The following is a 27,202-nucleotide window of genomic DNA, read 5'->3' as shown; positions in this document are numbered from 1 at the left end:
AGTCCTCTTTATGGATGTGTTCCCATGTACCCCAACCACTGCAGATTTAATGCTGAGGACCCTTCTGTAAATTGTTTACTATTGAAGGTGTAAAGTCAATGGGGGAAATGTACCATTACTGTCTGTGGTGGATGTGTTTAACAGTAAATCATTTTCAGCTGTGAAAGTGCTGATGAGTGCAAAAGCTATGAAATGGTGCTCGGCATGTGATAAATTTGTCTGCGCAATACATAGCTTGGGGAAATTACCTCTGCATAGCCATTTTCAAACTGAAAGAAAAAGTGTCTGTGTCTGAAAATTTCATTTTATATAAAACATTGTCAAACAATGCTGTGGCTAGTCTTTTTTCTAAATGTGGTCCCTGCTTGGGGGAGACAGAAATTTGACTGTCCATAGTGCTTTCTCATAAAGCTTCCGGGGGGAAATTCCCCCCAATGGGTAGTTAAATCTAGAGGGAATTTTCCATAGCATGAAATCTACGGACTTGGCATATCTAAATAAAGATAAGGTAAAAAAAAAAAAACTTAAAAAAAAAAATCTAGGTTGCAGTATTCTAGGATGTATGCTGCCTGTCTAGATATCTAGGGGCAGAGTACCCCTCTAATGTCTATGGTGAGTAAACTCCTTTAACCCCTTAACATCCAAACCAATTTTCTCTTTTATATATATATATTTTTTTCCTCCTTTCTATTTTATGTTTCCATCTACACAGCCATAGGGGTGCTTCCTTTTGTGGGACCAATTGTATTTTGTAATGACTGCCTTCCTTTTACCATAAAATGTACTGAGAAGCAAAAAAATATTACGGGGTGAAAGAAAAAAAAAGCAATTATGCTTTATTTTTCACGCTGTAAAACTGTCTGTAGTTTTTAGTACAATTTCTTATAATTTTTGGAGTAGATTGCTTTTATTTTATTGGTTTGGATGTTTCTGGATTTTTTTTAGCTTACACTTTGTTATTTGAAATGGCAAAAAGTTGTGACTTACATTTTCTTTATGGGTGAATTCTTAAAATATCTCTAAAAGCTAATTTTTTTTGTATTGTACTACAATTACAAACTATTGTATTGCAGGTTACTGTAATCTGTGATCTGCTATTACAGCCTGCCTGATCTTACATCCCAGCCATAGAGGACTCTTTATGGCCGCTGACTGCCATAGCAACTGATAGACACCCTCACGATGAACCCTGACAGGAGTGGCATCTGTCAAATAATAACCTTGGTCTTGTGGTCGCTGTTAAAGGGGTACTCCGCCCCTAGACATCTTATCCCCTATCCAAAGGATAGGGGATAAGATGTCAGATCGCCGGGGTCCCGCTGCTGGGGACCCCCGGGATCTACCATGCGGCACCCACCTTTAGCGGCTTCCAGAACCGCTGGAGGTCCTCAGGCTGAGTCCATCTCGACCACGGGTACGGAAGATTGTGATGTCACGACTCCGCCCCTGTGTGACGTCACACCCCGCCCCTCATTTCAAGTCTATGGGAGGGGGCGTGACAGCTGTTGATTTAAAAAAAAAAAAAAAAAAAAGTTTTCCACCGGAGTACCCCTTTAATACTAAAGCAATTAGCTAGTGCAGACAAGCAATGCATTTTACTAAATAAATGTACAGTATACAGGCAACAAACACAGCTTTACATTGCAAACACATTATTAGGCTGTCTGCTAGCCAGGACAATTTTTACACCAGTTGATAAAAAAAAAAAAAAGTTTTCCACCGGAGTACCCCTTTAATGTAAATGTGATTTTAAGAAAATACATCTTGTGCTGCCATCTTGTGTATAACTGAAAAAATGCACTGCCTTACAATTTATAAATAACTAGAGGGGGGAGGGGGGTACACAGGGATCCTGTTTAGCTACATCAGTGTTTCCCAACCAGGGTGCCTCCAGGTGTTGTAAAACTACAACTCCCAGCATGCCTGGACAGCCTTTGGCTGTCCGGGCATGCTGGGAGTTATAGTTTTGCAACATCTGGAGGCACCCTGGTTGGGAAACACTGAGCTACATAGACACAGGTATTGTTTGTCTTCAATATCTTTCATTCTTACCAACAGCAATATGGACTTTCTTATTTCATGCTGTTCATTGTATAATATACATAACATTTTGATTTAATTCTACAGGCCGTTGTGTGTAGGCCAATACAAGATATGTATATGATGCATAGTTTTATATATATATATATATATATATATATATATGCCATAACTTTTATTATTTTTCCATCAATGTTGATTCATCAGGGCTTGCTTTTTGTGTCATTAGCTAGTTATAGTTATGGTCACTATACAATCCATATTGTTGCTGCCATCTAATGGCGTTTTTTATTACAGCAGCTAAATTCTGTTATGTTGTGTGTCTCTCAATAAAGTTATTGTTGCTCTATCCTGTCCTGGTTTCTAGAAGCAATGTATGGAGGCCTGAGAGGCTGGTTTTCCCAGAGCGTAGGCCGGGACCTGATCCACATCTGGGGTTAGAAGTAGAAGTTATCATTCTCTTCAGAACCTGCACCTAGATGCCAATATGTACATGTAGCTGTGACTAGAAGCCATTCGTCTGGTTAATAGAAAGAAATGGAATGATGTTCACACAACTATACAGAGCGGGGGAGGGGTGCACACTGCAGCTATTGTCCTAACAACTCACTATCTGAGTAGTGCTGGTATTAAGCATTTCATGACTGGGGCATTTTGAAATCACAAGGGAGAAATTTCTGGTTTTAAAATCTGTATTAGGGTGCATGCACACCACGTTTTTGCTATACAGTTCCCGTATACGGTTTCAAGTTGAAAACGGTACGGAAGGTATAGAAAACCGTATGCATTGACTTAACATTGTAAACCGTATGTCAAACGCATCATCCAGTTTAGTCCGTTTTACGTCTCATACGGCTTTGTCCAGTTTTTTACCCATACCCAAAACCGAAGACTACCAAGTTTTTGGTCTGGGTGAAAAACCGTATTAACCCCTTAAGGACTCAGACAATGTTATTTTTTACGTTTTCGTTTTTTCCTCCTCGCCTTCAAAAAATCATAACTCTTTTATATTTTCATCCACAGACTAGTATGAGGGCTTCTTCTTTGCACGACCAGTTGTCCGTTGTAATGCCATCACTCACTTTACCATAAAATGTATGGCGCAACCCAAAAAAATACAATTTGAGTGGGGAAATTTAAAAGAAAACTGCAATTTTGCAAATTTTGGAAGGTTTCGTTTTCACGCCGTACAATTTACGGTAAAAAAAATGTGTTCTTTATTCTTTGGGTCAATACGATTAAAATGATATCCATGAGAACATACTTTTCTATCACTGTTGCGCTTAAAAAAAAAAATCGCAAACTGTTTAACCAAATTAGTACGTTTAAAATCCCCCTATTTTGAAGACCTATGGGGGAGATTTATCAAAACCTGTCCAGAGGAAAAGTTGTCCAGTTACCCATAGCAACCAATCAGATCGCTTCTTTCATTTTGCAGAGGCCTTGATAAAAATGAAAGAAGCGATCTGATTGGTTGCTATGGGTAACTAGGCAACTTTTCCTCTAGACAGGTTTTGATAAATCTCCCCCTATAACTTTTTCATTTTTCCATATAAGCGGCGGTATGAGGGCTCATTTTTTGCGCCATGATCTGTACTTTTTATTGATACCATATTTGCTTATATAAAACTTTTAATACATTTTTTATAAAAAAATATCCTGCGCATCAAATCTGCGCAGAATACTGAATGTGTAAAGTGTAAAAATAAAAGTATTAAAAAAAAGGGGAAAAACCCCCTCCCCCAATATAAACGTAAATTGTCCCATTTTCCCTATTTTTGTTGAGCAAAATTAGGGAAATAAAATAATTTTGTAACTTTTGGGGTCTTCCGATTCTGCGCAGTGCACTTTTCAGTAAAAATGACACCATTTATTTATTCTGTACGTCCAAATGGTTACAATGATATCCATGTTTCTTAATTTCACTACTTTAAAAAAAAATTATAACTACATGCACCAAAATTTGTATGTTTAAAATTGTCCTCTTTTGACCCCTACAAGTTTTTATTTTTTTATTCTTGTGACACCGCTAGTGGGCACAGGGACCCCGCTAGCGGTGTTGGTAGCGATGGCGCTCGCGGGGGGCACATTTGACACCGCTAGTGGGCACAGGGACACCGCTAGCGGTGATGATAGCGATCGCGCTCGGGGGGGGGCACATTTGACACTGCTAGTGGGCACAGGGACCCCGCTCGCGGGGTGAAGGGGTGGCGGGGGGGGCACAGTCGGTAATACCGTGATACCGCGATAATAAAAAAAAATACCGTGATGTTCATTTTAGGCCATACCGCCCAGCACTATCAGAAAGGTGGCTCAGTGGTTAGTACTAATGCCTTGCAGCACTGAGGTCGTACGTTCAAATCCCATCATCTACGACATCTGCAAGGAGTTTGTATGTTCTCCCCTTGTTTAAAGAGTACATGTCACTAAATAAACAGTTCGAAACTAACTCAGGCTATGTTCCCTAACACTCCTGCTGCCCTTAAAAAAATTCAGAGCTTTAAAAAGCTGTGTATCATACCTTTCTTCTTGCTCACATAGTGCAATCTCCCAGCAGGAAAAAGTGGGCATTTCCCAGCAGGCATGACATCACTGAAGCCTGCTGGGGGACCACTTCCGCCCTCACATGGTTGCAGTGCTGTGATGACTAGAAGACCTCAGACTCTGTGCATGTTTCAGTCTCTATTGCTATCAGTGAGGCTCTACTGCAGGTTTCAGTTTGTGCAGCTTTCTGTGAGTATCTGTGGAGCTTTCACTTTCTGTGTCAATGTCTATCAAGCTCAGTGCAGAGAATCACTTCCTGAGTTTGTCTCCTGTCAGGCTGGGAGGAGACTAAACTAGTCGTATTAATTGTGGCAGGGAGCAGAACAGAGCCACCTAGTGGCCGTTTTTTCTATTACATTTTAAACATATTTATGTTGATAATTTTAAAAGCAAGTGAATGGGAAAGTGTCTGCTAATTACACAATCTAGAAAGAGGAAGGAAGGTGCCTCATGTGCGGGATCAGCAGATCTTGTTAGTGGGGGTGGGGGACGGTAATTCCCAGGCCGCTTACCAAAGTTGGTTGTGCGCCCACACACAACAAGGTAAAATGTAGAATGAATACAAGTGAAGGTCCACTGCAGCCCTACTGGGTAGAAGTAGAATCAAAACAGGATGACCGTGAGTTCAGGAGTTAGTCCGGCGCAGAGAGGAACCATCAGGGAGCCAGATAAGATCAATGGATTTATTAAATTATGATGCCTGATGAAGCTGCGCATGCGCAGCGAAATGCGTTGCATTTAATAAATCCATTGATTTTATCTGGCTCCCTGATGGTTCCTCTCTGCGCCGGACTAACTCCTGAACTCACGGTCATCCTGTTTTGATTCTGCTAATTACACAAGGAACACTATATTAAAAGTTTTATTTGGTGACAGATACTCTTTAAGTGGGTTTCCGATCACACTTCAAAAAATACTGGGGGGGACTTTATCAAAACCTGTCCAGAGGAAAAGTTGCTGAGTTGCTCATAGCAACTGTTACGCCGAGCGCTCCGGGTCCCTGCTCCTCCCCGGAGCGCTCGCGGCGTTCTTCTGTCTGCAGCGCCCCGGTGAGACCCGCTGACCGGGAGCGCTGCACTGTTACTGCCGGCGGGGATGCGATCCGCGTAGCGGGAAGCGCCCACCCGCGGGTCGCATCCTAATTGTCTCACCTGTCCCGTTCCCCTGCTGTCATGTCCCGGCGCGTGCGGCCCCGCTCTCTAGGGCATGCGCGCGACGGCTCTCTGAAATTTAAAAGGCCAGTGCACCACTAATTGGTGCCTGGCCCAATCAGTTGTAATCACTCCCATTCCGTATAAAAACCCACTTCCCCTTCCTGTCCTTGCCGGATCTTGTTGCCTTGTGCCCTGAGAAAGCGTTATAGTGTGTTCCCAAGCCTGTGTACCCAGACCGTCTGCTGTTGCCCCTGACTAAGAACCTCGCTGCCTGCCCTGACCTTCTGCTATGTCTGACCTCGCCTCCGTCTAGTCCTTGTGTACCGCACCTGTCTCAGCTGTCAGTGAGGTTGAGTCGCTATTGGGTGGAACGACCTGGGGGTTACCTGCCGCTGCAAGTCCATCCCGCTTTGCGGCGGGCTCTGGTGAAAACCAGTAACCTCTTAGACTCCGTTCCCCTGGTACGGCCCACGCCAACACCTCACTGACACAGAGGATCCACCTCCAGTGTCCTCTCCGCATACCAGTCCGGATCCTGACAGCAACCAAGCAGATTGCTTCTTTCCTTTTGAACAAGGCCTCTGCAAAATGAAAGAAGTGATCTGATTGGTTGCTATGGGCAACTGAGCAAATTTTCTTTGGACAGGTTTTGACAAATCTCCCCCACTGATGTGTGAATATAGATTGTGAGCCCAAGTAAGGACAGTGACAAATTTAAGTATTCTCAGCTGCAGAATCTGTGTGTGCTATGTAAATAAAGAATATTTGTTATTATTATTTTATGTCGGTAGGTGTTGTAGATAGCAGCTGGCACCTGCCAAAAGTGGCCAGGGCCAGCCAGACTCCCTCACTCAACCCATGACAAATGTACATCATGGGATGGGAAGGGGTTATAAAGGAACACTTATCAGAAGTTATCTGAAATATTTTACACATGAAATTTATGTCTGGAAAGAGAGTTCACATCTATATTGGACGCTCAGTTGAGAGCCTCTGTCATAGATTCCTTGATATTTGACCAGGAAAATAGCTGTGTGTACAGAATAGTTTTCCTTGCCAAAATGATAGACACTAGAGGACCCAAATATAAGTAAATGGGACACATTAGCACCATCTGTATCTGTCATGCATTAGATCCAGAACTGTGTTGTGGTTTTCATTATAAACAGAAACCATGACATATATGAAAACAAAGCCCTTATTGTGCGCGACAATCCACTTTATTTCATAGTTGCCCTAGCCACAGACATTAAACACCTATCCACTAACATGGGTGACAAATGTTAGCATGGCCTCATGCTCACTCCCCAGTCAAATGACAGTGGTAAAAAGGAGTTTACAGAGAATCTAAAAGCTAGTTCACCCAATAAATCCAGTATACTGTGCGCATTGGAGGCTGGGAGTTGGCTGGCCTAGCTCCCATGTCTCCTCCATATTCCCCCATCGCCCAATTCATTATTATGCTGATGAAGGAGATAGGTGAGTGCAAAGAGAGCAGAGCGCTTAACCACCCCTTCATTAGCATATAATTAAAGGGGGTGATGGGGAATATGGAAGAGACACGGGAGTTCAGCCAGCCGGCTCTTGCCTCCAATGTGCTCTGGGACGTATTAGGAATACAACTATTTACAAGAGAAATGCAGCATTCACCCCCATGTTCTAAGGGAGTTAAGTAATGTAATAGACAGACCCCTATTTCTAATATTCAAGGACTCTATGGTGACAGGGATGGTTCCCCAGGACTAGCGCAAAGCAAATGTGGTGCCAATATTTACAAAGGGGTCAAAAAGTGACCCCAGAAATTATAGGCCTGTTAGTTTAACCTCCGTTTTATGTAAATTGTTTGAGGGTTTTCTAAAAGATGCTATTTTGGAGTATCTTGTTAAAAATAAATGTATGACTCCATATCAGCATGGCTTTATGAGGGATCGGTCCTGTCAAACTAACTTAATCAGCTTTTATGTGGAGGTGAGCTCCAGACTGGACCAGGGGGAATATATTCATTAATGACCTAGTAGATGAATAGTAAAGTAGCAATCTTTGCAGATGATGCTAAACTCTGTAAAGCGGTAAACACTATAGAGGACAGTGCACTGTTACAAATGGATCTGAATAGGTGGGAGGTTGGGGCTGGGAAGTGGCAGATGAGGTTAAACACTACTGTTGCTCGCGAATATTCGCAATGCAAATTTTATTTGCGAATATCGCATATTCGCAAATTCGCGAATATAGCACTATATATTCGCAATTACGAATATTCATATTTTTTTTTTTTTTTATTCAACAGTACACATCACAGTGATCATCCCTCTCTGCTTCCAGCTTGTGTGGTGTAAAGAAGGCTCTAATACTACTGTGTGAGACTGGCGTACAAATTTTCGCATATGCTAATTTTCTCATATGTGAATTTTCGCTTATGCTAATTTTTGCATATGCTAATTTTCTCATATGTGAATTTTCGCCTATGCTAATTTTCGCATATGCGCATTTACGCATATGCGAAAATAAACACGAGTATTATGAATATGCGAATTTAGCAAATATATGACGAATATTCGTCCATATATTTGCGAAATATCGCGAATTCGAATATAGCCTATGCCGCTCAACACTATTCAACACTGATAAATGTAAGGTAATGCACATGGGGAAGAAAAATCCGGGCTGGGATTATGTATTAAATGGGAGCACACTTGGGACGACTGACGTGGAAAAGGACTTGGGAGTCTTAGTTAATAGTAAATTTAGGTTTAGACCAGTGTCGGGCAGCTGCTGCCAAGGCAAATAAAATCATGCGGTGCATCAATAGAGGCATAGATGCCCACGACAAGGAAATAATTCTACCACTGTACAAATCACTAGTCAGACCACACATAGAATATTGTGTACAGTACTGGGCACCAGTGTACAAGAAAGATACAGTGGAGCTGGAGAGGGTTCAAAGACGGGCAACCAGAGTAATACGGGGAATGGGAGGACTACAGTACCTAGAAAGATTAGCAGAATTGGGGTTATTTAGTTTAGAAAAAATAAGGCTTAGGGGCGACCTAATAACTATGCATAAATATATCAGGAGGCAGTAGAGAGATCTCTCCCTTGATCTATTTATACCCAGGACTGTATCTATAACAAGGGGGCATCCTCTCCGTTTAGTGGAAAGAAGGTTTCTACACCAGCACAGACAGGGATTTTTTACTGTAAGAGCCGTGAGACTGTGGAACTCTTTTCCAGAGAAGGTGGTCATGGTGAACTCAGTAAAAAAGTTTAAAAGGGGTCTGGATGCATTTTTGGAGAGTAATAACATTACAGGTTCTGGATGATAGATTTATAGGGACAGAAGGTTGATCCAAGGATTTATTCTGATGCCATATTTGGAGTCGGGAAGGAATTTTTACCACTTGTATGAGGGTTTTTTGCCTTCCTCTGGATCAATTTAGTAGGGATTCATTAGGGATATAGGTTGAATATGATGGACTCTTTTTTTCAACCTTATGAACTATGTAACGAAGGGATTTTAGTGAGTAACTCCTCCTTTTACAGCTGTTCACCATCACTATAACCCAGGTGAACAGCTGTAAAAAGAGGGGTGAACTAGCGGTCAGATTATCTTTAAATGGATCAACAGACAAGCATGTGTCCTACACTTCTATTCAAACTTTATGGTAGTTACAGAAACAGATGGTGGGGTGATAAATGTTTCGGACTGGGATACTCTTTTTTTGATCTCTTTACATCTGTTAACTTTCTAGAGTCTGAAGGTGGCATCATTACAAGCTCAAGCCACCAGGCAGATTATCTCTTCAGCAGTGATGCATCTCACCAGGACACTAAAAGGTTTGTATGACTTTAATGATACAGCTGTATACATTTATAGTTAAGATATATATATATATATATATATATATATATATATATATATATATATATATACAGGTTCCAGAATTTGATGAAAAAAATTGAAAGTTTTGCTTTTTTTTTTACTTTGAAGCTCTCTGCTCATAAGGAAAATGAATATTCCAAATAAATTATATATTGATTCACATATACAATATGTCTACTTTATGTTTGCATTATAAAGTTGACATGTTTTTACTTTTAACAACAAAAAAAACGTGGTCTCAAATGGCTGGAGGTGCTCAACCCCAAATGCAGTTGTGCATATATACTGGGGGAGCAGATCCTGCCCTTGTAGTCCGTTGCTAGGGGCGATCCCCAGCATAAAAATGCATACAATGGAGGATGCCTGCAGTGGACTACAAGTGCCACAATAGAATCCTACACCAGATAAACGGTGTGGATGTGTAACAATTAGAATACAATACAGAAATGTAGGTGCACTACTGTGGTAGATGTATACAATGACATTGGCTAATCCCTCAACACTGATGTTAAAATTGAGACATTCGCCAGTGTATCCTTATATTAAGGACACACCAGAGCCCGCACACCAACGCCAAGGTTTCTCAGATGGCACGGGACCTAACGCTAACCTACCTGTGCGTGTAGGATTCTATTGTGGCACTTGTAGTCCACTGCAGGCATCCTCCATTGTATGCATTTTTATGCTGGGGATCGCCCCTAGCAACGGACTACAAGGGCAGGATCTGCTCCCCCAGTATATATGCACAACTGCATTTGGGGTTGAGCACCTCCAGCCATTTGAGACCACGTTTTTTTTTGTTGTTGTTTGTAAATTTATACGTGGAGGTGTGTAAACTCCATATGTTAATGCGCCTTGAACATTTTCCAGGCAGCATTAGGGTTGCACCTGTGAGGCCATGCACCTATATCAGCCAACCTGGGTGGGGCTTGTAGCCTCTCTCCCCCCTTCCATTGTATGTGTGCTTAGTCACGCTGGAGGGAACTGGGAGCAGGCTACATGTCGACCTAGTGCTGCTGTAATTGCCCACTGGCCCCTGGTTTTTGCTTATTACGCACAGGTAGGTTAGCGTTAGGTCCCGTGCCATCTGAGAAACCTTGGCGTTGGTGTGCGGGCTCTGGTGTGTCCTTAATATAAGGATACACTGGCGAATGTCTCAATTTCAACATCAGTGTTGAGGGATTAGCCAATGTCATTGTATACATCTACCACAGTAGTGCACCTACATTTCTGTATTGTATTCTAATTGTTACACATCCACACCGTTTATCTGGTGTAGGATTCTATTGTGGCACTTGTAGTCCACTGCAGGCATCCTCCATTGTATGCATTTTTATGCTGGGGATCGCCCCTAGCAACGGACTACAAGGGCAGGATCTGCTCCCCCAGTATATATGCACAACTGCATTTGGGGTTGAGCACCTCCAGCCATTTGAGACCACGTTTTTTTTTGTTGTTGTTTGTAAATTTATACGTGGAGGTGTGTAAACTCCATATGTTAATGCGCCTTGAACATTTTCCAGGCAGCATTAGGGTTGCACCTGTGAGGCCATGCACCTATATCAGCCAACCTGGGTGGGGCTTGTAGCCTCTCTCCCCCCTTCCATTGTATGTGTGCTTAGTCACGCTGGAGGGAACTGGGAGCAGGCTACATGTCGACCTAGTGCTGCTGTAATTGCCCACTGGCCCCTGGTTTTTGCTTATTACGCACAGGTAGGTTAGCGTTAGGTCCCGTGCCATCTGAGAAACCTTGGCGTTGGTGTGCGGGCTCTGGTGTGTCCTTAATATAAGGATACACTGGCGAATGTCTCAATTTTAACATCAGTGTTGAGGGATTAGCCAATGTCATTGTATACATCTACCACAGTAGTGCACCTACATTTCTGTATTGTATTCTAATTGTTACACATCCACACCGTTTATCTGGTGTAGGATTCTATTGTGGCACTTGTAGTCCACTGCAGGCATCCTCCATTGTATGCATTTTTATGCTGGGGATCGCCCCTAGCAACGGACTACAAGGGCAGGATCTGCTCCCCCAGTATATATGCACAACTGCATTTGGGGTTGAGCACCTCCAGCCATTTGAGACCACGTTTTTTTTGTTGTTGTTTGTAAATTTATACGTGGAGGTGTGTAAACTCCATATGTTAATGCGCCTTGAACATTTTCCAGGCAGCATTAGGGTTGCACCTGTGAGGCCATGCACCTATATCAGCCAACTTGGGTGGGGCTTGTAGCCTCTCTCCCCCCTTCCATTGTATGTGTGCTTAGTCACGCTGGAGGGAACTGGGAGCAGGCTACATGTCGACCTAGTGCTGCTGTAATTGCCCACTGGCCCCTGGTTTTTGCTTATTACGCACAGGTAGGTTAGCGTTAGGTCCCGTGCCATCTGAGAAACCTTGGCGTTGGTGTGCGGGCTCTGGTGTGTCCTTAATATAAGGATACACTGGCGAATGTCTCAATTTTAACATCAGTGTTGAGGGATTAGCCAATGTCATTGTATACATCTACCACAGTAGTGCACCTACATTTCTGTATTGTATTCTAATTGTTACACATCCACACCGTTTATCTGGTGTAGGATTCTATTGTGGCACTTGTAGTCCACTGCAGGCATCCTCCATTGTATGCATTTTTATGCTGGGGATCGCCCCTAGCAACGGACTACAAGGGCAGGATCTGCTCCCCCAGTATATATGCACAACTGCATTTGGGGTTGAGCACCTCCAGCCATTTGAGACCACGTTTTTTTTGTTGTTGTTTGTAAATTTATACGTGGAGGTGTGTAAACTCCATATGTTAATGCGCCTTGAACATTTTCCAGGCAGCATTAGGGTTGCACCTGTGAGGCCATGCACCTATATCAGCCAACTTGGGTGGGGCTTGTAGCCTCTCTCCCCCCTTCCATTGTATGTGTGCTTAGTCACGCTGGAGGGAACTGGGAGCAGGCTACATGTCGACCTAGTGCTGCTGTAATTGCCCACTGGCCCCTGGTTTTTGCTTATTACGCACAGGTAGGTTAGCGTTAGGTCCCGTGCCATCTGAGAAACCTTGGCGTTGGTGTGCGGGCTCTGGTGTGTCCTTAATATAAGGATACACTGGCGAATGTCTCAATTTTAACATCAGTGTTGAGGGATTAGCCAATGTCATTGTATACATCTACCACAGTAGTGCACCTACATTTCTGTATTGTATTCTAATTGTTACACATCCACACCGTTTATCTGGTGTAGGATTCTATTGTGGCACTTGTAGTCCACTGCAGGCATCCTCCATTGTATGCATTTTTATGCTGGGGATCGCCCCTAGCAACGGACTACAAGGGCAGGATCTGCTCCCCCAGTATATATGCACAACTGCATTTGGGGTTGAGCACCTCCAGCCATTTGAGACCACGTTTTTTTTGTTGTTGTTTGTAAATTTATACGTGGAGGTGTGTAAACTCCATATGTTAATGCGCCTTGAACATTTTCCAGGCAGCATTAGGGTTGCACCTGTGAGGCCATGCACCTATATCAGCCAACTTGGGTGGGGCTTGTAGCCTCTCTCCCCCCTTCCATTGTATGTGTGCTTAGTCACGCTGGAGGGAACTGGGAGCAGGCTACATGTCGACCTAGTGCTGCTGTAATTGCCCACTGGCCCCTGGTTTTTGCTTATTACGCACAGGTAGGTTAGCGTTAGGTCCCGTGCCATCTGAGAAACCTTGGCGTTGGTGTGCGGGCTCTGGTGTGTCCTTAATATAAGGATACACTGGCGAATGTCTCAATTTTAACATCAGTGTTGAGGGATTAGCCAATGTCATTGTATACATCTACCACAGTAGTGCACCTACATTTCTATAATGTTTTTACTTTTGGAAGACATCAGAGGGCTTCAAAGTATAGCAGCAATTTTAATCGAAAATGTTCAGGGACCAGTTCAGTTTTGAAGGGGATTTGAAGGGCCTTCTTATTAGAAATACCCCATAAATTACCCCATTATTAAAACTGAACTCTCAAAGTATTCACAATGACATTCAAAAGGTTTGTTAACCTTTTAGGTGTTTCAAAGGAATAGCAGCAAATTGAAGGAGAAAATTCTAAATCTTCATTTTTTACACTGGCATGTTCTTGTAGACCCAGTTTTTGAATTTTTACAAAGGGTAAAAGTAGAGAAATCTTCCTAAAATGTGTAACCCAATTTCTCTCGAGTAAGGAAATACCTCATATGTGTATGTCAAGTGCTCTGGTGAGTGCACTAGAGGGCTCAGAAGGGAAGGAGCGACAATGGGATCTTGGAGAGCGAATTTTTCTGAAATGGTTTTTGGGGGGCATGTCACATTTATGAAGCCCCTATGGAGCCAGAACAGCAAAAATAAAAACCACATTGCATACTATTTTGGAAACTACACCCCTCAAGAAACATAACAAGGGGTACAGTGAGCCTAAAATGCTAGATTTCCCCCAAATTTTAAATTTTTACAAGGGGTAATAGGAGAAAATGCCCCACAAAATTTGTAACCCCATCTCTTCTGAGTATTCAAATACCCCATGTGTGGATGTTAAATGCTCTGCTGGCGCACTACATTGCTCAGAACAGAAGGAGTCATATTTGGGTTTTGGAAAGCAAATTTTGCTTAAATGGTTTTTGGGGGGCATGTCGCATTTAGCCCCTATAGTGCAAGAACAGCAAAAAAAAAATAAAAAAACACATGGCATACTATTTTGGAAACTACACCCCTAAAGGAACGTAACAAGGGGTACAGTGAGCCTTAACACCTCACAGGTGTTTGACGACTTTTTGTTAAAGTTGGATGTGTAAATGAAGAAAAAAAAGAGAATTTGTTTGGAATGGAAGTCAGGGGCCATGTTCGTTTACAAACCCCCCCGTGGTGTCAGAACAGTGGCCTCACATGTGACCCCATTTTGGAAAATACACCCCTCGCAGAATTTAACCCCTTAACCACTTAAGGACCAAGGGCATACAGGTACGCCTTTGCTCCCTGGTACTTAAAGACCAAGGGTGTACCTGTACGCCCGTAGGAATTTTGGTCCCCACTGCGCACCGTGCGGGGACCAGACCGGCGTGACTGCTGATATCTATCAGCAGGCACCCCGCGCAAATGCCCAGGGGGGTAATCAGCCCCGTGAAACCGATGGGGACCAGTGCCAAAGTCCACTTACCGTGGCAGAGGCAACGATCAGCGGTGGGGATCGGTGGCAGCAGAGGACAGCGATGTGGCTCCCTGGATCCTACAGAAGCCGGTGAGTTGCCTAGCAACATCTGGAGGGCTACAGTTTGAGACCACTATACAGTGGTCTCTAAACTGTAGCCCTCCAGATGTTGCAAAACTACAACTCCCAGCATGCACGGTCTGTCAGTACATGCTGGGAGTTGTAGTTTTGAAACAGCTGGAGGTTTTCCCCCCATGTGAATGTACAGGATACATTTACACGGTTGAGTTTACAGTGAGTTTTCTGCTTCAAGTTTGAGCTGCGGCAAATTTTTCGCCGCAGCGCAAACTCCTAGCGGGAAACTCACCGTATACGCCCGCCAGTGCAAATGTACCCTAAAAACACTACACTACACTAACAAATAAGAAAGGGTAAAACACTACACATACACCCCTTACACTGCCCCCCCCCCCCCCCCCGATAAAAATGAAAAACGTATTGTACAGCAGTGTTTCCAAAACGGAGCCTCCATCTGTTGCAAAACAAAAACTCCCAGCAATTCCGGACAGCCACTGACTGTCCAGGCATGCTGGGAGTTTAGCAACAGCTGGCGGTGCCCTGTTTGGGAATCACTGGCGTAGAATACCCCTATGTCCACCCCTATGCAGTCCCTAATTTAGTCCTCAAATGCGCATGGCGCTCTCTCACTTCAGAGCCCTGTCGTATTTCAATAAAACAGTTTAGGGCCACATATGGGGTATTTCCGTACTCGGGAGAAATTGCACTACAAAATTTGGGGGGCTTTTTCTCCTTTCACCCCTTATAAAAAGGAAAAGTTGGGGGCTACACCAGCCTGTTAGTGTAGAAAAAATAAAAAAAATATTTTCACAAGCGGTAAAAGGAAAAAAAGGAGCAGTTCTGACATAAACGCAAAAAAAATAAATACCCACATGTGAACCCATTTTGGAAACTACACCCCTCATGGAACGTAACAAGGGGTATAGTGAGCCTTAACACCCCACAGGCGTTTGACAAATTTTCCTTAAAGTTGGATGGGAAAATGAGAAAACATTTTTTTTCACAAAAATGCTGGTGTTACCCTAAATTTTTCATTTTCACAAGGAAAAATAGGAAAAAAGCCTCCCAAAATGTGTAACCCCATTTCTTCTGAGTAAGAACATACCCCATATGGGGATGTAAAGTGCTCTGCTGGCGCACTACAATGCTCAGAAGAGAATGAGCGCCATAGGGCTTTTGAAGAGAAAAATTTTCCGGAATTGATGGCCACGTGTGTTTACAAAGCCCCCATAGTGCCAGAACAATGGATCCCCCTCATGTGACCCTATTTTGGAAACTACACTCCTGCAGTGAGCATTTACACTCCACAGGTGTCTGACAGATTTTTGGAACAGTGGTCCGTGAAAATGAAAAATGTAATTTTTCATTTGCTCAGCCCACTGTTCCAAAGTACTGTCAAACACCAGTGGGGTGTAAATGCTCACTGCACCCCTTATTAAATTCTGTGAAGGGTGTCGTTTCCAAAATGGGGCACATGTGGGGGGGGGGGGGTCAACTGTGCTGGCACCACGGAGGGCTTTGTAAACGCTTACTTCCATTCCAAACAAATTCTCTTTCCAAAAGCTCACTGGCGCTCCTCCTCTTCTGAGCATTGTAGTTCGCAAGCAGAGAACTTGATGTCCACACATGGGGTATTTCCAAGAAATTGGGTTACAAATTTTGGAGGTAATTTTCTCCTATTACCTCTTATAAAAATGTAAAATTTGGGGAAAAACCAGCATTTGAGTGAAAACATTTTTTAACAAAAAGTCGTCAAACACCTGTGAGGTGTTAAGGCTCCCTGTACCCCTTGTTACGTTTCTTGAGGGGTGTAGTTTCCAAAATTGCTGTTCTGGCACCATAGGGGCTTCCTAAATGCGACATGCACCCCAAAAACCATTCCATTGTCGCTCCTTCCCTTTTGAGCCCCCTACTGCGCCCGCCGAACACTTGACATACACATATGAGGTATTTCCTTACTTGAGAAAAATTGGGTTACAAATTTTGAGAGGATTTTTCTCCCTTTACCCCTTGTACAAATTCAAAAACTGGGTCTACAAGAACATGCGAGTGTAAACAATGAAGATTTTGAATTTTCTCCTTCACTTTGCTGCTATTCCTGTGAAACACCTAAAGGGGTAACACACGTACTGAATGCCATTTTTGAATACGTTGAGGGGTGCAGTTTTTATAATGGGGTCTTTTATGGGGTATTTCTAATATGAAAGCCCTTCAAATCCACTTCAAACCTGAACTGGTCGATGAAAAATTCCGATCTTGAAAATTTTGTGAAAAATTTGAAAATTGATGCTGAACTTTGAAGCCCTCTGATGTCTTCCAAAAGTAAAAAGATGGCAATTTTATGATGCAAACATATTTTATTTGTGAATCAAAATATAATTTATTTGGAATGTCTATTTTCCTTACAAGCAGAGAGCTTCAAAGTTAGAAAAATGCAAAATTTTCTATTTTTACATAAAATTTTTGAATTTTTTACCAAGAAATGATGCAAATATCGACAAAATTTTACCACTAACATAAAGTAGAATATGTCACGAAAAAACAATCTCGGAGTCAGAATGAAAGGTAAAAGCTTCCCAGAGTTATTAACGCTTAAAGTGACAGTGGTCATATGTGCAAAAAACTCTCTTGTCCTACAGTGAAAATTGGCCTGGCCCTTAAGGGGTTAATAAGGGGTGCAGTTAGTATTTACACCCCACTGGCGTTTGACAGATCTTTTGAACAGTGGGCTGTGCTAATGAAAAATATTTTTTTTTATTTTCATGGACCACTGTTCCAAAAATCTGTCAGACACCTGTGGAGTGTAAATGCTCACTGCACCCCTTATTACATTACATGAGGGGTGTAGTTTCCAAAATAGGGTCACATGACGCTCATTCTCTTCTGAGCATTGTAGTGCGCCAGCAGAGCACTTTACATCCACATATGGGGTATGTTCTTACTCAGAAGAAATGGGGTTACAAATTTTGGGAGGCTTTTTTCCTATTTTTCCTTGTGAAATTGAAAAATTTAGGGTAACATCAGCATTTTTGTGAAAAAATTTTTTTTTCTCATTTTCCCATCCAACTTTAAGGAAAATTTGTCAAATGCCTGTGGGGTGTTAAGGCTCACTATACCCCTTGTTATGTTCCATGAGGGGTGTAGTTTCCAAAATGGGTTCACATGTGGGTATTTATTTTTTTGCGTTTATGTCAGAACCGCTCCTGTGCAAATCACCAATTTAGGCCTCAAATGTACATAGTGCGCTCTCACACCTGAGCCTTGTTGTGCGTCCGCCCACATATGGGGTATTTCCGTACTCATGAGAAATTGTGTTACAAATTTTGGGGGTCCTTTTTTCTTTTACTGCTTGTGAAAATAAAAAGTTGGGGCAACACCAGCATGTTAGTGTAATTTTTTTTATTTTTTACACTAACAGGCTGGTGTAGCCTCCAACTTTAACTTTTCATAAGGGATAAAAGGAGAAAAAGCCCCACAAAATTTGTAGTGTAATTTCTCTCTAGTACGGAAATACCCCATTTGTGGCTCTAAACTGTTTCCTTGAAATACGACAGGGCTCCAAAGTGAGAGAGTGCCATGAGCATTTGAGGACTAAATTTGGGATTGCAAAGGGGTGGACAATGGGTGTTCTATGACAGTGATTCCCAAACAGGGGGCATCCAGCTGTTGCTAAACTCCCAGCATGCCTGGACAGTCAGTGGCTGTCCGGAAATGCTGGGAGTTGTTGTTTTGCAACAGCTGGAGGCTCTGTTCTGGAAACACTGCTGTACAATAAGTTTTTCATTTTTATTGGGGGGGGACAGTGTAAGTGGGTGTATATGTAGTGTTTTACCTTTTATTATATGTTAGTGTAGTGTAGTGTTTTTAGGATACATTCGGAGGTTTACAGTGAGTTTCCCGCTAGGAGTTTGCGCTGCTGCGAAAAATTTGCCGCAGCTCAAACTTGAAGCAGGAAACTTACTGTAAACCTGCCCGTGTGAATGTATCCTGTACATTCACATGGGGGGGGGGGGGGGCAAACCTCCAGCTGTTTCAAAACTACAACTCCCAGCATGTACTGACAGATCATCCTGGGAGATGTAGTTATACAACAGCTGGAGGTACACAACTACAACTCCCAGCATGCCGAGACAGCTGTTTGCTGTTTGGGCATGCTGGGATTTGACCACTACATAGTGACCTCCAAACTGTAGCCCTCCAGCTGTTTCAAAACTGCAAATCACAGCATGCCCAAACAGCAAACAGTAGTTTTGCAACACCTGGAGGGCTACAGTTTAGAGACCACTGTATAGTGGTCTCAAACTGTAGCCCCCAGATGTTGCTAGGCAACTCACCGTCTTCCTTAGGATACAGGGAGCCACATCGCCGTCCTCTGCTGCCGCCGCCGATGGGTAGGTGGACCTACGGCGCCGTTCCTCCTCGGTTTTCCCGTTCTGCCCAGCCAACTGTGGGTGGGCAGAACGGGGAAACCAAAAGTTAACCCCCCCCCCCCGCCCCCAATCTGCTATAGGTCATCGCTTCTAGACGACCAATAGCAGGGATAGGAGACATGGCACGCCTGCCACCTCACTCCTATCCCTTCAGGGGGATCGTGGGTGTCTTGGACAACCCGATCCCCCTTATTTTCCGCATCACCGGAGACCCATATGACCCAGAATTGCCGCAAATCGCCGGTGTGAATTCACCAGTTATTTGCGGCTATCGCCGACTTGGGGGGGGTCTGAGGACCCCCTGGGCATTTGTGCAGGGTGCCTGCTTATTAATATTAGCAGTCACCCCGGTCCCCGCCCCGGCGGGGACCGAAATTCCCACAAACTTACATGTAAGTCATGGGTCCTTAACTACCAGGGTCTCATGTCGTACCAGTACGTCATGGGTCCTTAACAGGTTAAATAGATTTGTAAATTACTTCTACTTCCAGTACTTATTAGCTGCTGAATACTACAGAGGAAATTCTTTTCTTTTTGGAACACACAGCTCTCTGCTGACATCATGACCACAGTGCTCTCTGCTGACATCTCTGTCCATTTTAAGAACTGTCCAGAGTAGGAGAAAATCCCCATAGCAAACATATGCTGCAGTTCCTAAAATGGACAGAGATGTCAGCAGAGAGCACTGTGCTCGTGATGTCAGCAGAGAGTACTGTGTTCCAAAAAGAAAACCATTTGCTCTGTATTATACAGAAGCTAATAAGTGCCGTAAAGATTAAGATTTTTTCATAGAATTCATTTACAAATCTGTTTAACTTTCTGGCACCAGTTGATTTAAAAAAAAAGTTTTCCATGGGAGTACCCCTTTAAGATATATATATATATATATATATATATATATATATATATAAATATATATATATATATATATATATATATATACAGTAAATATATATATTTATTTATCTATATTGATTGAATGTTAACATTCAAAGTAATTTAAGAAATAAGGGTTTAATAATAAATATATATATATGTATATCTTTATTACATTTTCTGTGCCTACATACCAAATTTAAATAGTGAGGCCATGTTTAGGCAGCAGAATTTCTGATCGGAATCCGCCAGAGAAACTGCTTTCACCGAAGCGGCAGAAATATCTGCTGCAGAAATCCTGTTTCCGGCCCTCCACCAAAAGAGAATATCAATTATTTCATTGGAATCCACTCGGTAATTGGAGACACTCGTAAATGCACATTTCTGAACTGCATATTTTCCAGGCGGACGTTTCACCCTGTGAACATACACTATCATGAAAAGAGGGCACTTAAAAGCGACTTATGACACTTATTAGTGTCCCCAGTTTAGCACTTATATAATATATATATATATATATATATATATATATATATATATACATACTTGTACATCCCAGACTTCCAACATTTCAGACCTCAAGGTTGTACAGTTGTTACTTTTTATTGAGTGTGACCGATCAAAGAAGAGAGAGAAGAAAAAAAAACACAAACACAATCATATATTCACATTCTAATCTCATATGCTTGGGGGCAGGCTAATTGATCCAACCCTTTAGTACTATAATTTCAACAATGATTCTGCATCAGTTCCACTGCCAGGACAATAGAGATGGTACTTGTAATATTTACTGTCTTTAGCATATATTTCATTCTCCTCCTACATGTCTACTGACTTTATTGATTGCTGTACCTTCTCCACTGGTTTGTTAACCAAGGGTAAAAGCTGGCAGGTGCCAGAATAAAGCAACTCCTGTGCACAAAAATCCCCTAAATCTAATAAATATCTCTAAGCTGTTTCTTAGTTTTCATTTTCCTAGTCCATGACCACTGGGGTGTCCTTATAACTTCTAAAGAAAAACGAAAAAACAAACAAACTATTATATCCTATAAGGTCCAACTACCAATATAATTGTCATAAAGTCTTAATAATCAAGAAAAAGAAAAACACACAAGTATTAACACTGATACATAGTGTGAATAGCATATTGTTAAAATAAGACAAGTAAGTGTTTTGCTGGTTTACGTTTTTTTTCCCCCCCTTAGAATATATAATAGTCTGGAGTACGTTGGAAACAAAGCAACTGTTTTTCATGCAAGCTTTCTGAAATCACATATGCAATGGAAAACCAACCCCTTGGAGACAATTGGGCACTTTATTCTCCCCCCTCCCTCCCTTCATGAAGGTTGGTTACTGTCTATCATAACCATTACATGTGTAGTATATCTATATATTTCTATAGCGGCAACATCTGCAGAAATCCAGGAATCCAGTGAATAGTAAGCTTATATTTAAAGGGAATGTATCACCTGGATTGGTTCTAGTGTGGCACCTTTCACTGTTCTCCTGGGGAGAAAGGCATAACTGGGAAATTATCAGTACAGAACAGAAGGATGCAGCTATGTTATAGACCTAGTGGTCAGGATGAAAACTGCCAATACCTTGCTCCCATTGATATGAATGGTGAAGGAGTCTGGGCATGCTTTGTGACCTTTGCAAAGGTCATTCTAGAGGGAGAAGGCTGAGATGTAAGCATGCATAGCTATAGTGTGTACCTCTGTTATCTATATATTTTCACTGTACTCCTGTCTGTGTTGTTAAGGAGGGAACTACTGTAAAGTGATCTGTACAGAAAAAAAAGTCTCAGCTTAGTTTTAGGCCTTGTGGCTAATATGGAAAATTAGGGGGGAACAAATCACCATATAAAAACATGAAAACTTGATGTATTTTTCTGTTGAAATATTCCCTTTAGGTATCCCCTTGCCATAAGGTAGATGCCCCTGTAAATAGGTAATTTCTCCCATTTATACAAACAATCAAATTCCAACTCACCCTTCGTGAACTGTGAAAATGTACAGTCAGCTGGGAAAGTTCAGCTACTGGAAGCCAAAGATTTATAGGCCCCAGTAGGTAGGTAAACCCCATTAGGTAGAAGCCTGTAGTAGGAAGGTAATTTCCACCAACATAAATAATTTCCAACTCACCTACCCTTTTCTTCTGCACTGAGGCCGGGCCCTCTTCTTCATCCACTCGTCACCTGGAGCACTGCAGGACTTCTCCTGCAGGCTGTGTTCTATGAAATTACTTCATTGTGCTCAGCCATTCGTCACTGTAGTAGAGCACAGGAGCAGGTATTCTGGACAGGACATTAGTCCCTGCTTCTGTGCATACACTGCATAGCTCACTGGACTACTTGTTTTGTACAATACAATACAGGATTTATTGTATGCATCACCACTAGCTTTACGCTCTTAGGTTATTTTCACAAGGAAATTTCTGTGTGAACATTCCGGAGATGGCAGTGATTGCGCCATGCAATAGATGACTATGCATTCCATGCAGAGTCCGTAGAAAGAATGAGCAGGTTCATTCTTTCTGCGGACACGGAAAACCAGAAACTGCCATGTGCACAGTGCAGCAGAATCCCATTAAATAATGGGACTCTGTCGCTCCGGAATCTCCGGCAGAATTCCACACAGATATTCTGGACATGTGAACATGGCCTAAGAGTCATCAAATGCAACAGATTTTCTGCACCTAAGAAGTTTGCACCCAGGGTAACACCCAACCCACCAGCCCCTACCCCATGGTACCCCATTGCCTTTGTTGAGACATATGTTTTTTTTCATCTGTACAAACTATGTAACTATATGCAACTATGCAAAAACCAAAATAACTTTTTTTTTTATGGCAGAGATCAGAAGAAAAATTGGCAACTTCATTTGGGAACAAGACCATTCCTTAGAAATCCAACAGGCTAGTAAAATCTAAAAATAAATCTTGTTAAAAAAAAAAATCAAACCCAAGGCTCATGTATGAATATAACACCCGGCAGAAAATATGCAATCAACACACATTAGGGGTGTTCAGCCAGGGTTTTTGTTACTTTTTTTTGTTTAACTTTCACTTGTTAGGTTATTAAACAAATTAATAATGTTGGTGAACATCCTCTAGTGTAGTAATTCCACTCTGTGATTGGCTAAGCGGGCCATAACTAATCAGCGTGAAAAGGCCGTCTTAAAAGGTAGGGCTAGTGTTGTGGAGTACTCAGCTGTGAAAAACAATGGGAGTTGTTTACTAATGTGTTTCCGATGGTTTTTTGTTGTTTTTTTTTTTAGCTGAATTTAGGCGCATGTCATGAAAAAATGCAAAAGTAGGGAAAAAATAGTAAATACCATGGAAAAATACCTGTCAGGAAAAAAAATCCACACAGAAAACTCCACACCACTGTTAGTGAATCAACCCCAGTGTCTAGAGGTGAGAGACGGGGCTCTGTTCAGAAGATCGCTGGGGGACCCAGAGGTTGGACCCTCCCGTGGATAAGGGAAAGGTTTATGTAAAATGGATTACCCCTTTAATCCACCCTACTTTTCAAGCTACACATATTTGTACAATGTTCAAAAATTCTTGAGCCCAACAAAGGCAAATTTGGCATGCAAGCCTTGATACATTCCCCCCAGCATCGATACATTCTTTACAATGTGTTTCTGTAATAGTGCACAGTCTGTAACTCTTCATCAGTATCTGTGTATCCGTTCGACAGGGAGATATCACAGTCATAGGTATCTTTCATTGAAGCACAAACATGAAGCTACTGGATCTAATCTCTTCGTAGTATTCTAAATGCTCATTTTCACAGTGTTTACACAAGAGTCAAGATTCAACATGTGTCCAGAAGTCTTACTGAAGTGTCATTAACAATGAAAAGTAGTTTGATGACAGTTTTGGGCAGAAAAATACTGAAAGATCAATGCTTTTTAATGTATTAATCTATTTTTTTCACCTGCAAAATAAATCTTTGTTTTGAATGTTGGAAATATGTGTCAGGAGTCAGGACAGGATATTTTGATTTCTAAAGAAAAAGCTGATATAATGTATCACCTCTAACAGTGTTTGTAAGCAGTTCCCTATTCAAGCTACTAGATGTCCTATAATTTGACACTACAATAATCCTACTCATAGAAAATTATTTATCTAGGTAAATTACTTTTGCTCTTTCAGTGTGGAGATAAAGAGGAGGAGCCAGTGAACCCTAAATATGATAAAAGGTAGGTTTAGTTTACTAAACATCAATATAATGTGAGCCAGATCACTTTTATATCAGAATAGCCCAATATGGCAGTTATGCTTCATGTGAATTCACACATGACAGATTTGTTGAAGAAAGTTCTGCTTTTAAACACCAGCTCTATTCATCTGATTTAACCCCTTAAGGACCGGAGGTTTTTCCGTTTTTGCATTTTCGTTTTTTGCTCCTTGCTTTTAAAAAATAATAACTCTTTCAAATTTACACCTAAAAATCCATATGATGGCTTATTTTTTGCGCCACCAATTCTACTTTGTAATGACGTCAGTCATTTTGCCCAAAAATCTATGGTGAAGCGGGAAAAAAAATCATTGTGCGACAAAATTGAAAAAAAAACGCTGTTTTGTAACTTTTGGGGGCTTCCGTTTCTACCTAGTACATTTTTCGGTAAAAATGACACCTGATATGTATTCTGTAGGTCCATACGATTAAAATGATACCCTACTTATATAGGTTTGATTTTGTCGGACTTCTGGAAAAAATCATAACTACATGCAGGAAAATTAATACGTTTAAAATTGTCATCTTCTGACCCCTATAACTTTTTTATTTTTCCGTGTATGGGGCGGTATGAGGGCTCATTTTTTGCGCCGTGATCTGAAATTTTTAACGGTACCATTTTTGCATTGATAGGACTTATTGATCGCTTTTTATTCATTTTTAAATGATATAAAAAGTGACCAAAAATGCACTATTTTGGACTTTGGAATTTTTTTGCGCGCACGCCATTGACCGAGCGGTTTAATTAATGATATATTTTTATAATTCGGACATTTCCACACGCGGTGATACCACATATGTTTATTTTTATTTTTATTTACACTGTTTTTTTTTTTTTATTGGAAAAGGGGGGTGATTCAAACTTTTAATAGGGGAGGAGTTAAATGATCTTTATTCACTTTTTTTTTTCACTTTTTTTTTGCAGTGTTATAGGTCCCATAGGGACCTATAACACTGCACACACTGATCTTCTATGTTGATCACTGGTTTCTCATAAGAAACCAGTGATCAACGATTCTGCCGGATGACTGCTCATGCCTGGATCTCAGGCACTGAGCAGTCATTCGGCGATCGGACAGCGAGGAGGCAGGTAGGGGCCCTCCCGCTGTCCTGTCAGCTGTTCGGGATGCCGTGATTAGCCGCGGCTATCCCGAACAGCCCGACTGAGCTAGCCGGGAACTTTCACTTTTAGCCGCGCGGCTCAGCTTTGAGCGCTCGGCTAAAGGGTTAATAGTGCGCGGCGCCGCGATCGGCGCTGCGCGCTATTAGAGGCGGGTCCCGGCTTCACTATGACGCCGGGCCCGCCATGATATGACGCGGGGTTACTGTGTAACCCCGCGTTATATCAGAAGAGCAGGACCAAGGACGTACCGGTACGTCCTTGGTCCTTAAGGGGTTAAAGGGGTACTCCCCTGGAAAAAAAATTAAATCAACTGGTGCAAGAAAGTTAAACAGATTTGTTCTAACAAAGAAATCACGATCTGCCCCGCTGATAAGGGGGGCGGAATCGTGATTCTAATTACCATAGATTATAATCTAGAATGTCAGAGACAACTAGATGACAACATCAGATACAAAAAAATGTAATAATGACCCGACTGTAGAATTTGGTGTTCAATTACTAAGTATTTGTAAAGCAGCTTTAGAAGAAGAAATTATAAATGATAATGAATACAAATTTATCTTAGGTACTCCCGAAAAATTACCTATCTTCTATTATTTACCAAAACCACATAAAAATTTGACCAATCCTCCGGGTAGACCGATCATTTCGGGGATAGGTTCAATTACTTCAAATTTGTCTCAATATGTCGATAGATTTCTACATAAACTTTTTCAGAACACCAAATCCTACATAAAGGACACTACCCAAATAGTCAAAATTGTGGAATCATTTAAGTGGACTGACAGACATATATCAGCGACATTAGATGTATCATCTCTTTATACAAGTATATGACATGATCTGGGCATTGCAGCGATTAAAACATTTTTGGTGAAGGGCAATTTCAAATCACCACAAATAGAATTTATCCTCACAGCTATCCATTTTATTTTGACACACAATTATTTTTACTTTAATGGTGATTTTTATTTATAGTTAATCGGTACTGCCATGGGCACCAAATTTTAGCCAAGTTATGCCAATTTATTTATGGCAGCGTGGGAGGAGGATATCATCATCCCCCACCTTGGCGCAAGTCTGGTGCTCTGGCATGGATATATTGATGATATCATTTTAATTTGGGATGGGCCTATCACTAGTTTACAATCTTTTATTAATGATTTGAACACTAATGATTTATTTCTTAATTTTATTTCACACATCAGCACAGATTGTGTCACTTTTTTGGATTTGGAAATGAGAGGGCGAGTCCGGATAAATCGAAATGAATCTGTAACACTTACAGGAAACCAACGGCAAAAAACTGTTATATTGATTTTAACAGCTGTCATTTGCCAAGATTGCTAACCAACATACCTAAGGGACAGTACCGTCGCCTTAAACGCAATTGTATCTCAGATAATACCTTCTTAGAGGAGGCTGAACATTTAACATCTCTTTTTAAAGAAAAAGATTATCCGGAACCCCTTTTAACCAAATCCCTTAACCCCTTAAGGACCGGAGGTTTTTCCGTTTTTGCATTTTCGTTTTTTGCTCCTTGCCTTTAAAAAATCATAACTCTTTCAAATTTACACCTAAAAATCCATATGATGGCTTATTTTTTGCGCCACCAATTCTACTTTGGGAACTTTCATTTTCACTTTTAGCCGCGCGGCTCAGCTCTGAGCACGCG

The 27,202-nt window shown here is 41.7% G+C and overlaps 1 protein-coding gene across 1 annotated transcript in view; it reads left to right on the top strand.

Moving 5' to 3' along the window:
- Positions 1-2,392: 2,392 nt before the first annotated feature.
- TERB2 (telomere repeat binding bouquet formation protein 2) overlaps positions 2,393-27,202 on the top strand; it is a 42,004-nt gene continuing 17,194 nt past the window's right edge. Inside the window, exons 1-5 of the mRNA XM_056572614.1 lie at positions 2,393-2,476; positions 9,488-9,572; positions 21,364-21,503; positions 23,013-23,074; positions 24,320-24,366. Coding sequence (XP_056428589.1) covers positions 2,413-2,476; positions 9,488-9,572; positions 21,364-21,503; positions 23,013-23,074; positions 24,320-24,366 — 398 coding nt within the window. The 5' untranslated portion in view covers positions 2,393-2,412. The remainder of the gene's footprint in view (positions 2,477-9,487; positions 9,573-21,363; positions 21,504-23,012; positions 23,075-24,319; positions 24,367-27,202) is intronic.

The sequence above is a fragment of the Hyla sarda genome, chromosome 4 (genome assembly GCF_029499605.1).
Source record: "Hyla sarda isolate aHylSar1 chromosome 4, aHylSar1.hap1, whole genome shotgun sequence".
NCBI lineage: Eukaryota > Metazoa > Chordata > Amphibia > Anura > Hylidae > Hyla > Hyla sarda.
Note: the sequence above shows the minus strand (reverse complement) of the source record. Positions and strands in the feature narration are given on the sequence as shown.